Below are 14,675 nucleotides of genomic sequence, written 5' to 3'. Positions count from 1 at the left end.
TCACAAATAGCTTAGTGGATGAAGGTGGAGAAATGATTTCTTTATCACATCTGTTCTCCCTATCTGTTCTTCTCGACCGTGCTTTTCCTTGAACACCCAGTATTCTTCTTCCTGACTTGACGGCACACTTCAGCAGGGCAGAGAGGGAGATTCATTGTTGCAAAGTACGGAAAATTAAGTGAGATTTAGAGGTGCAAATAACAGCGGCAATTACTTTCAACCACGATTAATCTAGTAAAAAATGAATGATTGTCCAAAGCAATAGGTGCAATTATTTGCATCTCTATATTTTAGTAAAATACACTTGATATAGAGATGCAAATAATAATAACAGCTTTCGACCATCATTAATCTAGTATATTTTACTCAGATGTCTCTCCCAAAATGTTTTTGAAGTCAAGATGAGAAGGCTTTGGAAGCATGTAGACCATATGCTACTAGAACTCTTCTTTGAATCTTCTTGGGCAGCATGGCTCACCCCAGTGTTGTTGTATACAACAGCAGTGTAGGAAAAATGTGTAAAATGAATGATGGTTATCTGTTTTGCTTATGTTGTGATATTAGGAGTACTTTCCAACTCTGCCTAACTTGTAACGGTAACATGAAAATGAGCTGACCTGCTTCTGTCTTCCTTCAAAGACCTATCAGTAAAACTATCACGCACTCTAATCTGCTATGGATACATTTATCCTCATGGAATAAAATACAGCAATTGTCAGGAAACTAAATTAATCAGGCTTAAATACAGCAATAAATGAATCATTTTCCTTCTAATGCATGACCATTGATTGTCGGAGGCTGTAGTTTACAGGGCTAATTTTTGTGTTTATTTAATGTTATACCTGAAGGAGTATGTCCAGCTGTGCCTGTGAGGCAGCTATACAAGCCAGTTGCTTTACACCATCATTAGTTTTACTTTTTATTGGTACTAAACACTGAGAAAACATAAACAATTAACAAAAAATTATAATTTTCTAAATGATAATGTATATTGTCTTGCACACAAAAAACAGTGACCTTTTAAGAACAGTGAGAACACGAATTTCCCCCAACAGTGTTCTGGCTAGTTGTCGGTTGTTGAAGTGATAAACTATGTTATTTGTGACACTGAATACAGTCTACTTCATTCTGAAGTAGGTTTTGAAAGCTTAGTCACCTACTTCTTATAATTGTAAGCTAGAGCCAGATGTTAAACACCCCATTGACAGGAGTGCGGATTATTACTGAAGTCTGTTATTTTATCTGTGGCATGTATTTATAGATAAATGCTCTGTTGGTTTATCTGGGCATATAGTAGCACACTCTCCAAATGCAGGGTGCCCCAGGAGACATAATTTGTTGCAATGGCCGCTGTATATCATAGGGAGGACACCAGCTCCACCTTTTAGGGATGTCGCAGTAGATACTCTAATAGAGACATCAAGAGGAGACAAAGTTCCTCCCCAGATAATCTTTCCAAATTCCCTGCCATCGCCAGAGAGAAATTTCATTATTACACTAAAGGGAGAGCACTGCACTGGCTACTTTTCAGACAAGGAAGGGCAAAAACATATGATTGATTGAAGCAAGATGAGTTATGGAATACTGCAGAAGCCTTGCACAGCTTACCTTAACTGCACACTGTTTCTCACCTTCAAAACATGCTTCACGATATTGGGACCCAGCCAAACCATTATTTATTTACGCTTTGTTTTCCCAGCTTAATCCTGTTGAAGGTGTAAAATGCGGGCATTTATGAATATATAGACTGCAAAAATAATCCCTCTCAATCATCGCTCACAACCCACTATAAGTGTCTGGTGGTGTCTGTATCGACAGAGACCCTTCTTATGTGTTCTTCTTTTTCTGAAAATACTGTTTAATTTCTCTTGATTCACCATATGTTCGCTGCTCCCTTTCTTCATTCACTCTCTAGCTGATCCCTCTCTCTCTCGCTCATTGAAATCAGGAGAGGCCATCTTTGAGTGCAGTGTTTATGCAAACAGCAACTGACAATTGGAAGGCTAATTCCTGGAGATGTTCTGTGTCTGTTGATGTTCCATGATCCACAGTAACATTTAGTTGTTTTCCCCCCCCCCCCCCAGCGTGTGTTATAGTCATTTTGTTAAACATAAGCTTCATACTAGCACTGAGGTTGTGGGGTTAGGAGACTAGCCTGAAAACTTGCCACCTACTGAAACAGGATTATGTCAACAACTTGTCCAATGTAGACCTGTCCTCCTCATCGCAAGTGAACACAGATCCAAAGGACCCCAGACACATCAAATAGATCATATCTGATGAGCACAGAGAGCGGTGACCACAGCACCTTTGTACAGATCTCCCCTCACGTATTCCACTGAATAAGGCTCTCATTGTGGATGCGCTCGGTGCAGAATGTGCCCATGTGGCAGCTGCAAAGTCTCTGCTTGCTGACACTTAAGCTTTTCAAATGCCAGTGAGAGAGCCTCAGTATTGACCGAGTCTTCCTGTCCTAATGGCACACAAACAACTGCTGTTTGTCTGTAATAGTGCACTTCAAATAGTATCAACGTGCATGCACTGGGCAAAGATTCAACCTCTGAAATGCATAAGCTTTGTATGAGAGCAGCATCATACACTGCCATCAGTAAAACCAGGGTTGACAGTAATATTTGATTAAAATGCATGTATAAAACTGAGTTGTAAAGTGTGTGGCCAACAACCTTTTGCATTTTGGGTGATTATGTCAGGGCAAGCACATTCATAGCAGCACACAATGTGAAAAATAGGGCTTGAGCAGGATTAATGCAATGTAGGTAGATGCATACATCATCTTGAGGGGGAGTTGGGGCAAGCTTTAATAATGGCCAACCACTTCGGCTCTTCTCGTCCCCATTACAAGCAGTAGACCATTTTCATAATGGGTTAAGAGGGGAGTCCAGGCCAACTTCTTCTGATAGAAAAGTGTTCTTGGAACGTACAGCCAGCCCCTAAATATGCTATGAAAGCCTGATGATGTCCTTTTTTTTAGTGGATGCTGAAATCCCTGTCGCCATGTTGCTAATATTTGTCATGTGTCATGTGAAGCTTTTTAAAATGTGAATTTTAGCTCACAGTAGGGGTGTGCGATATGACGATATTAGATCGTGAACAATCAAAATGTCTCAAATCGCTCCGCAATCTGCCTTTACAGAGAGATCGTTAGTATCGTGCTACAGCGCACATTCAGCGTTTTTTTGTTTTTTTGTTTTTTTTAAACTACAGTGGCCCTAATACTCCGTTGCACCTTTGCCACTATGCTGAGGGATTACGGACAGCTTGTATACAGCGCACAAGCGGCATGGAGGACAACACGGAGGAGTTGGTCTCTAAAAAGAATTAGCTATTTATAATGTTGTTTTACCTTTTAAAATTCTTGTTAAATGTTCATACTTTGCAGAATTGCACTTGCAAATTTGATTAAAATCTGTTCGAAAAGGTACTTTGGCCTAAATGGTCTGTTATTCTTTCAGTTTTGTTACTTTGTAGGGCTATATTTTTTTAAATAGGGAAATTAGTTTGGTTGTACTGTTCAGTAATTTGCTAAATAGTCTTACAAACCAACATGAAAAAGAATCGTGATAAGATCGTGGATTGTGATCCTGCCTGAAAAAAATTGTGATATGATATTTTTGCCATATCGCCCACCCCTAGCTCACAATATTCTAATGCTGCACTGTCTCTGAGTCACTCTGGATGAGAGCATTTGCTAAGTGCTGAATATTAAAAATGAAAAGAAATTTAATCAAAGATGGCTGTAACCTCAGGCGTGGCTTTTGACTGCATTTTTGAGGCCAGTACCTATCGCTAAACTAGTCCAGTCTCTTAATGTGTCCGTGGGTTAGTAAAGGCGGAGGCCTGACAAACTGTATATTTATTGTGTGCAACCTCCTACATGACTGAACGGTATATATTTTTGTTTAGACACCAAACCTGTGTGTTTTTCTACATTGCAACCAAACTCAGGTAGCCCTTTGTTCTCAGTCTTCCACCATGACATTGATTCACTCAATTGATCTGTACATCTTCAGAGACAATAGCTCCCTGAGGTGACTACACAAAAGGGAATCCTGGTTAAATATATTGGCTCCTATAAATGGACACTGCAATTGCCCATGGGAGAGTAACAGAAAGAAAGGTGGAACCCAATAGGCCTCCCTGGCAGGATTTCTGATCAATACATCAATCACTCCTTTTTACTGAGAAGGTCCTTTATGTGTGATGAGTGAATATCGATCTTAGTTATTGTGTTATATTTTCAGTTCCTGGATTTCTATGCATTTACTGACCATGAAATACTGTATTTTGTGGTTAGCCTTATCTAAAGAGAAAGATATTCAACAATGAAAATAATCCTAATTAATTTTTTGAACAAAGAGCAGCAGTTACTGTATGTCAAGGTTGCATTGAGAATTGACAATGCATAGTAAGTAGAACAATTACAGTCATTTTTCATGTATATATTACTGTTAATTATTTTACATTTTTATATATGGTGACATGGTGGAGCATACAATTTAATTTCAGAGGTTCCAAACACTAAGGTTACTATCTACATACAGTATAGCATAGCCTTAATCCAGCTTTTCTCTTTTGTTTTTTTCCTGTCCATTTTAAACATAAATTAAAGCACCTCATACATTAAAGCAAGATAAGCAACACTGACCTGCAGGTAGTGACATGTCCGCGATGAAGGCTTGAGGTCCGAGTGCATCATGGGTTTCTCTAGATTTAGCGATGATTTCCTATAGGCCTCCTTTGCCTGGCTGACTGTCAGTGTCGACCAGGAGCTTCTCTTCATGAATTTGCCCTCAGGCGCCATGGCCATGCTCTCGCAGGCAGAGCACTTGACATCATTGTTACTCTTGGAGGTCTTGAGTGACAGGTCCCCAAAGTGGTGACTGTGCATGGAATCTGGGTAGCAGTGGCTGACATGTTCCCCATGGTGCCGCGACATGACACTGGGTGTGCGGTAGGTGCTGTCACTGTCCAGGTTATCGTCTGAGCTCCACCAGCCGCCGGAGCGGTGCTTGCGTTCTTTGCTCTTGCTCCTCTTGCTACCATGTTTGGTGGAGTGGTGGCTGTGATGGTGATAACCCCCTCCTCCACCTCCCATAATATCACCTTTTGTGCCGTTCATCTTGGACGATCCCTCCAGGGAGTGGGACTTGGTGAAGAGCTTCTGGACAGAATGAACAAGGTGTCTGATGCGGCCAGGACTCTCACTGCGTTGCTCGGTGGTGGTGGAGGTGCGCTGGTACTGTAATGTGTGGAAGCCATCGCGGTGTAGTGGCAGTTGTTTCTCAAACTGGTCTAGTAGGTTAGCAGGAAGTCGGTTGCCCTTGGTGCCAGTGAGATGGGAGGAGGCGGCTGCCGCGGCTGCAGCGGCCGCAACAGCTGGGGAGGTGGCAGAGGCTGTGATGGCAGCACAGTCATCCCGTGTGGCTGAGTCATAATACTGAGAGCTGTAGTGCATTCTGGGGAAGGTGCTGCTGGAAATGTGGTCAGGCACAGCTACTGGGGGCATCATGACAGGGGACATCATCATGCAGTCAGAGTGGATGGAGCTGCGTGGTGAGTAGCGGTGGTGGAAGTCCATGGGGCAGCTCTCTGTGGGGCTGAGCAGGTAGGACGGGTGGCGGGAGTCAGAGCCATGGTGACTGTGGAGGTCATGGACGTGGGGGTCGTAGTCCAAGCCATAGGGTAAAGGGATCTGGTGCTGGGAACGGCTGCCCGATAAGCCCTTCATGTTCCTGGCTTGGGGGAGGCGTCTGCCTTCATTGAACTTTCGAGACGGGGACCAAGGTGAAAACTTCTGGTCTGTTTTAGAGAAGGCGATAAAAAAGACAAAACAAAGAATTAAGTTACAAGCGAGTTGGAGAGAGACTTGTTCTGATTGCTGTATGTAAATATTTCATCCTCCCACTTTATGCTGTTTCCAGAAAGTTTACCGAGGGACCTAAAATGCGAGTGAACTTTCTTGCAATGGTAAGTGTGAAGTTGTTACAGTATTAAATTGTAATTACAGTATAACTGTATGCATGGAAGTATAATTTATTTCTAAATGAAAATATTGTTTGTTAATTAGAGTGAACAGAGCGAGTTGTTAACCTCTGATGGAGTCACAAATGTGGATTAATCTGCTCCAATAGAGACAAACATGACAATAATCATTGTGCTGCTTTTAATATAGTATGAAGGCACAGATGTACTCAAGCAATATCTTCACCCTTAAAGTCAAGTAGAAATCTGGGGCATTCTTCTAGAGGCAAATGGTTTGCACTTGTATTTAATGATACACCATGTCAAATCTTATCTCATCTGAAAATAAGTATTTCCACTTCTGCCCTTAAAACAGCTTGGAAGTTTTAAAGCTCAATACAAATAAATAACTTCTGTATAATTTGTTATATACTGATGATCTCCTTCAAGCTATGATGACTTGGATAATCTACTGGAATATCTTCACACATTTCAAAGGAATCTGTCCTTTAACATTTTCTTTCTATGGTATTTAAAATGTTAATAGGGAAAGACCAGCATATTTACTGTAGGTAATTTTCATTAGCAAGACACTGATGAACATGAATGAAAAAAGGGGATTAATATTAGAATATTGATAGATTTCCATTTAAATAACTTGTCAATAACAAATGAGGAAGGAGTGAGTTTACTAACAATGGTTGTTGCTCAATACATTATGATCATTTGAAGTAATATCTAAAGACTAATACAATGCTCCAAAATACAATAATGATAACTATTGAAGGCAGCTGGATTAAATTAACTTAATATACTATTTCAAACAGATATTGCCTCTGACATACAGAAGCAAAGCTGCTGCAAAACGCCTGGTTTTGCTGCCAAATTGTGTTATAAGGTAAAAGACCACAGGACGGATGCTTAAAACTGTGTTGATTTTTTAAAAGCCGAACGTACACCTGATTCTGACTCAGTAATTGTGGAACTGGACACACATGCACACTCTTCATTTCCACTCCTGCAGTTAGCAATGGATCTGTCATGCAAATTAATGTAGAAACGTTTTTTTTCATGTTGATACTTGTGAAAGCTCCACCACTCATAAACTCTCTGCAAGGTTCAGAACAGCTGTCATTACGCATGACCATTGCTATTGATAGCACCCATAACAATAATTCATCACATGTACTCGTAAACCATTGTGGCACAATATTTCAATCATCATTATTAAACATCAGCAGGATGACATATGATTATTTTTTAGAGCTTGTATTAAAACAGAGTTTACAAAGTGCTTCACAATTCAAAATAAAAATGAAATATTGTTGACACAGGGAAATAATGGCCTGAATGTAAATAAGAAATATGCTTAAAGTCATCAATCATGGATCATTTTAAATTTCACTTAAATTAATGCTTTTAAAATGTTATATCCACAATATATTACTCACAACTCTCTTTTGAAAACCTTACGTATGCTTGGTCTGAAGCATGCACAAGGTGGTCACATTCTCACTGCACATTTTTCTTAGTATGTTTGTCGAAATGGTGTGCAATATGTATTTTTTTTTTTGTGCGCAAGTTTGTTTTATACATTCGATAAGCAGTATGGAGATGACTCAACAAATTGAGTTAATTCCTCTGGAACCTGTGATGAAGTTATTATTTCTCAAGCACAAACCAGTTCTTATTACCTGTAGCTTATTATATCGAGAAGACCTATCACTACTTCAAAGAGACTTTATGATGATAGAATTACTAGATTTTACATACAGAGGGGTTAAAAAGTGCAGCATAACCTAAATCCTTTTGCTGTGCCATTCTCTGGAAGGAGCTTAATGGTGATTGCCTCCCATCAGTTTTTCTATATGGTCTTCAGCAATGAAACAATGGCTCTTCATTTATTATTTCCAACATTTATTGTTAACGTTGAAAATGAGAAAGGAATATGTTAAATGCTTGCACTTACATCAAGGCAATTTCCTTTCAATTCATTCCACTCCACGTGATATTGTGATAGCGTCATTTCTATTTGTGCTGCCTCTAAATGTGGAGACTATGGTTCTACAGAATGAGACCACACTCCCAATTTCTCTAATGAATACTGTGGGCACTGTACGCCGTTGAAAATGAGCAACAGACCTGCACTTATAGTAACAAAGCTTTGAGGACACAGTGGCTGCGCACAACACACGACAACATGCAAGTTTTATAATTAGTATGTGAGAAATACTGTGAGTCAATAGGATCAGTCCTGTGGGTCTGCAGCTGGTGGTATCTCATTTGTTATGTAATGAAAATGCTTATGAATGAGCGATCTCTATGGCGTTTTCTGTTGAAATACTAGCACAGAAAACCCTTCTCTTGGCTTTATTGACATTTTCTTAATTTTGTTTATGAAATTTAAAGAATGAAAGGTTCTTCAGAATTGCATAATACTGAAAATGTTTGACTACTTGAGTAACAAAATCCCCTTATCCAACAAGCGATTAGCTACTTATTTAAATCCTAACTTGATGCCTCAGTTTGTCCTGTAATCCCGTTAAAGTTAATCCATTATTCCCAAACCCAGTGCATTATAAATGTACCATCGTCAAAAGGCACCACTAATGTTGATTATTATTTCCTCCCTCTCGGACTCATCTTGGTCATGATTTCTGTTTTTCTATGGCTGTCGCGATAGAAGAAGACACCTATAACAGAACTCTTCAACAAAATGAGCTGGGTTATTAAAGGCATTCGTCATCATGTTTAGCTGCCTGCATAATAATTACAGCCTACATCGTACCGGTATGTAATAAAAGCTGTAAGTTAAACGGGGAGACGATGTTGACGTGCTTTGAGTGTCTGCCATTCCCCTGTAATTAATTACTTTAAGTTCTCTGCAGCAGGATACCCCAGTCTGGAACAGTGAACATCGTCTTACATAACATTTGGGATCTCTGATCTCACACACCATTTCAAGGGAGCCAGAAATAAAATGCACAGTTGCCATGGCAACCACTGCTGAAAACCCAGGAACTGTAATAGGATTGTCAAGGTTGTTTGGGGTGGATCCCGTCTCAAAAAAAAAAAGAAAGACACTTACAGTATGTAATATGACACAGACACTTGAGCTTGATTTTCCTTATGGGGTGCCTTGTTTTGTGCACTATTACAAATTGTGCTGAAATGTGTAGTGTTCAAATGAATGATGGATTTCCAACCCATATTATCATTCTCCATATCTTTTAATAGTGGCTTACACAATGTAAATGTCTCTCACCCAGGGACCTGCAGACTACATCCCTTTCAAAGAACAAGTTGGGAAACACTAACCCTTAAAACCCACTTTCAGTGAGATTTGTTGGGCTCTAGGTTTTTACAGTATCACTGAGTAGATGTAATTATTGTTTTCATTTGATTGCCTTACTTTGTATTTTGGTTTAACTACAGTAGAAGACATTTAAACCCACTTAGTCATTACAGGGTGTAATCAGTCACATAAATTATGAATTTCCACATTTCTTTGCTGCCTCTATTTTAGCGGAGGTTGTACATTTTTGATTAATATTAAAACACTGTTTGTAACCATGGGACGCAGTAGGTGTTGTAGAGCTTTATTGTAGTAATTATTGTAAAGTGATTATACGATCCTTCTGTGTTCCTCTCTTTGTCTCATTTCCATGATCATAGCTCTCTGAAGTTCCCCCTCATTATCTCTCAAACTCACCGCGTTGAAGTAGATGACATCAACGGTTACTGAGGTAACAAAATGTGTCAAATGAAACCTAACAATAGTAATGAATGCACAAAGAGATTGAGTGTGTATGTGTGTGTGCACCTATGCCATGCTCTGTTACATACACTATAATCTAATCCAAACATGTTCTCGCAAACACAGATCATCAGACAATATGCTGGTATCATTGTGGAAAACAATATAGGCTGCATTCACCACAGCAGCTGAACATCCATCAGCATATAGTTCAAATGCAGTTTCACTTACAGTAAGGAAGGAACCCATTAAAAAACAGCCGACCAAAACATTTTATGTTAAGCGTTTTACATTATCTGGTTCGCTCAAGCTGTGTTACTTTAAATTCATTCATCAGAATTTTTTTTTTTGCATTGTATGTTTCTGAAAACCACGAATACATTGAATGTCGAATTATTTCATGAATATATTTCATATCAGCCTCATTTCACCTTTGCAAAAATGCACAATAGCACATGGTTTGTATGAAACTTGGTTTAGGTAACAATACTACTTGGTTAAGGTTCAAAAAAATATCTTGGCTTGTGTTCAAATAATAGTTTAATAACAACTTAACTATTGTAATTTTAGGATAAATAATTAGCAATCAGCCTTTGCAAACCTTCTTATATTACTAACATTATGTAACGGGCGTCACAACTGTTTAATTGTAAATTCATCTTTTGATTTTTTGTTTCAAAAGAAAGTCTCCCCAAACTCCTCCCATGCCCGGGTTTTTGTTTCAGCAACAGCTGCTGCTGCACTTCTGGCCTAACAGTACCTGTCTGCTGTTTAAGGAGACCCATGGGCCAGTCAAGCCCGAAAGGCCTACTTCCGACTTTCCGCCCACAACTCCTAGCAGCTGCTTCCACAGTGGATGCTTTCAACATGGCCCACTCAGATTCCATGTTCCCAGCCTCCGCTGAGATGCACGGAAAATGAAGATGAAGACCTCGTGATCAGGGGCCTCCACCAGACAGTCCCAGTTCACCCTCACGACATGTTGGAGCTTACCAGGTCTGTCCAGCAGCCTCCTCCGCTATCTGATCAACCTTGCCACCAGATGGTGATCAGTTGACATAAAGACATATGGCCGTAGATCTGACAATAAGTAACCACAAAGCCGATCATCAGTCTTTGGCCTAGGGTCTTCACTAATGAACCTTTTAATGCTAGAACATGTTGTTTTGTTTTTTCATGACTAGCACAAAAGTCCAGCAAAAAAGTACCACTCGCATCGACGCAATCCTCTCATTCGCCCGGGAAAGCACAAACATTTCGCACTCAGCTGGTGGCTCATGAGCATCCCTCTGTCCTGCTGCCTCTCACCCTGGGCAACTCCAAAAAAGGCAGCTCCTGTCCTGGAGTTTAGTTCCAGAACTAATGCTGTGACTAGTGCTACCAACTATATCTACTTGGTACCACTCCACCTCCTGCACCAGCTCTGGCTCCTTCCCCACCAGAGAAGATACAAGTCACGTCCGTAGAGCCAGTCTGTGATCAGCACTAGGTGTAATATATATATATAAATATATATATATATTTTTTTTTATTAGTTAAGTTCACAAATCATTGTTTGGTGACATGAGGTCGGCAAGCGTTACCATGGTTATCAGCGCTACATGCAATATACATTTTTAAATTAGTTAAGCTCACGAATCATCGTTTGGTCATATGAGGTTGGCAAGTGTTACCATGGTTATCAGTTTCCAAGGCTCTCAGGAAAGTATGTGGTAATTGCAGTTCAGTGCGTCCAAAAATGGACATACTCCTGTTTATTAACACAAAAGTATGTTGAAACAATAGTACACGTATTGAGTATGAGTCAGAGGATGGTCTTAATATTTGAATACCTGTCTGAGATCCATTCGGTTTTATTTTCTCAAGACAATAATCTGTTTTTTCTCCCTCTAATTTTACACCTCCGGGTGGTGCTAGAAGTTACTGGATTTCAAGTGACACGTGACTTGAGGTGACAGCAGTTTCATCTGAATGCTATTGCCAGCTCAGTAGTACAGGCGTACCATACCCGCAACCATATCTCCTCCATGTCTTACAAATAGTTCCATCAAAAAGGTTTCCAAATCATCCTCTTCTGGCTTGCACTATATTGTAAATACGTTCACATTATATGGTCAATCCCTTGTTTATACCAGTCAGAAACAGATACATACAACAATATACATGGCAACATGAAATAATAAAGTAGAACACCCAAAACATCTGTTTGCACCCACAGAGGGGTGTCTGTATCACTGTCAGCCTGATCTGCATTTTCTCTCTACAATCATACCAGCAGTCTGATTACATAAACTCTCCCGAGGTGGTTTGATTACCCCATAATCAGCTGTTTAGAGACTAATCTTTCAACCCAGATTGGTCTCTTTAGCTATCAACCAATTCATTTCAAGTAGAGTCAATTTGACATAAATCATTTACCATTGACAAACCGAAGGAAGAAAATAAATGTCCAAGAAGGTGCTAAAATGTTTTCAGTTGATGAATTAATCATTAAACAGATGTAGATTATGGCTGCACTGCAATTATCTGAGATTACTTTAGCATGAACCCTTCTTCAATCCATAAATACATCCACTCCAGGATTACTGTTGATCAAAATTGAATGTTATTTCTCATCTTCAGTCTCACATAATTTTGGTATTATTAAAACACAGATTTCTTTATTTTTAACGATTTTTTCTCATGAACTAAATTTTGAAACTTGGCTTTTGTGTGTACGCTTAATTGGTATGAGTATCAGTGTGTTCACCCAGTGAATAAAAATGGCAAGGTAAAGCTAAATATAGTAGAAGGTGAGCACATCGAAATTGACAGGTGTTTAATAAAAAAGGCAGAGAAGGATCCATGCACTGTACTAATAACTCGAAAATAGAGCAACAATTCAAGATCAACCACAGACTTTGTCAAGCATTGCTATTTCATCTGCTAGGTGAATGTGAATGAGTTGAGCTGTCAAATCCCAGTAGTTTTAAACCCTTTGCATAGTCGGACAAAATCTGTACTATTGTATTTAAACTCAATATTAACATCAAGCCACTTTAAAACTATATCGAATGCTACTCTTCATAGAACGTTACACCAGTGACACCTGCCATTAATCCATAGGGAGGATGTGAGGTGGTGCAGTCAAGTTATGGGAGTTCATATCACATAACAAGTCCAGTATGATAACACAGGCACACACTGACAGTCTGGAACTTCTTCTAATACAAAGTGGCCAGTGCTGTGTCAAGACAGGAGGGGCCAGTAGGCTTAAAAAATAGGTTAAAAAAAGAAAGTACTGTGTCACAGGGCTAGATACCCTGCAGGCACTAGCAGAGGGGAGGATGAGTTCTCCTGCTCTATCTTGGACAATACTGCCCACTCTCACTAAGATGAGCTGATGCAACTATGGAGCACTTTTTACCCTCGAGCTCATCCGCCTCAGGTGGTATACCATTGAGGTTTTCGAGTGCTGTGTTATTTGAACAGCCACACAAGTCTTACTTCTGATTCTACAATAGCACCAGTTTCAGTCACTATGAGAGTGCTGCAGCATGGTCGCAAGCAAGCCTCCATGAACGTACTTGGACTGAATTTGTCTGCACATCTGCCCTTCTTGGCATAATTTATATTCTTTTAATGACCAGTACTTTTGTTGTTGACCAGTAGTAAATGTGGAAGAATAAGTCAGACTGGGAGGTGAATCACCGCCACCACTGAGGTGCCTTTGAGCAACCACTTAACCCCGAATTGCTCATTGGCCAACAGATTGTTGTACATGGATAAATATATGTTCAAAGATGGACCTTTGTGAGCACATGAGCATCAACTGAAAATAATCCTAAGAGTATGGGAGTTGGAACAAGAAGCAAAGGGGAAGAAATAGGACATGCGGGGTGGAGAGATTGATGGACTTTAAAGGGTAGAGAATTAAGCTCTTGAAAGCCTTTGATAAAAGCAAGCAAGCTTGTTTCGTTTTTTAGGGTGAAGGAGACATTTCAGAAGATAACATTTACAGTTCAGAGACATCATGCAGCCATGATGTGAATTTAAATAACTCTGTAAGTTGATATACTGTATGCAAAAGTGAACGATTTTACAAAACATTTTATTATGTTACAGTGAATGGTTTAGCAAAAATGCTTTTTAGGTGCTTTTAGGTGTCATGGACAATAAGTTGTGCAAATAAAAATACCTCTACCATCTTGGCTGTGTAAAACCTCACATTGCAAGTCCATGAAACATTGATGAGAGCTTTCCTGTATCACAGCTTATGCAACAGCTGTTGTGGTGCACGATCAACAGGCTCTTTCCCCTCTACCTTAAATGTGCTTCGGTCAGCACCTGACGCAGTCTGTAAAAAAAAAAAAAATTCCCTGACAAAGATGCCACACACTGAGAGGGGGAGAGATTAGGGCGAGTGCAGAAGAGAGAGAAAAGAGCGAGGGAAAGCCTCACTGCTTGCTCTGCTTTCTGGGAAACCAGTGTGATGCTTGCTGCTAAGTTAAAGCTCTGCCGCTATGCTACAGTCAGCGCCTGGCCAGCATTTCCCAAGATGGTTGCATAACTTGGAATAAATGAGGCCAGGCCTTCCTCCTCCACACCAATACACAGCTAGCTATATGCCACAGGGAGGAGGTGAGCAACAGGCAGAAAAACTGTGGCGCATGAATCACACTGTTTAAAGATAACATCCTTGAGAGATAATTTATTGATCACCGTTGAGCAAAAACATCCGTTCTTAATCAATCGCTCTTACTCGCCTGGATTGTTCCCCATCCCTGCTCCTCTAAATCAAAGACTTGACCTGAGATGTTTGGTGAGGAAAAATAAGCCACCGTCCACTTGGAAACAAATCAAATCAGGTCAATCACAGAGCTGTCAGACACCGTGATTAATCTCAAATGTATCAAGGTTTACAGTGATACTGGAGAGCCAAAGCAAGCAGAGAGCT

At 40.0% G+C, this 14,675-nt stretch overlaps 1 protein-coding gene across 1 annotated transcript in view; it reads right to left on the bottom strand.

Moving 5' to 3' along the window:
• dlgap2b (discs, large homolog-associated protein 2b) overlaps positions 1–14,675 on the bottom strand; it is a 58,231-nt gene that overhangs the window by 10,721 nt on the left and 32,835 nt on the right. The window contains exon 3 of the mRNA XM_084030515.1: positions 4,667–5,820. Within this exon, the coding sequence (XP_083886641.1) occupies positions 4,667–5,820 (1,154 nt within the window). The remainder of the gene's footprint in view (positions 1–4,666; positions 5,821–14,675) is intronic.

Source organism: Eutrigla gurnardus (assembly GCF_963514095.1).
Source record: "Eutrigla gurnardus genome assembly, chromosome: 16".
In the NCBI taxonomy this organism is placed as follows: domain Eukaryota; kingdom Metazoa; phylum Chordata; class Actinopteri; order Perciformes; family Triglidae; genus Eutrigla; species Eutrigla gurnardus.
The sequence above is the reverse complement of the archived record's forward strand: the minus strand, read 5'-3'. Positions and strand labels throughout refer to the sequence as shown.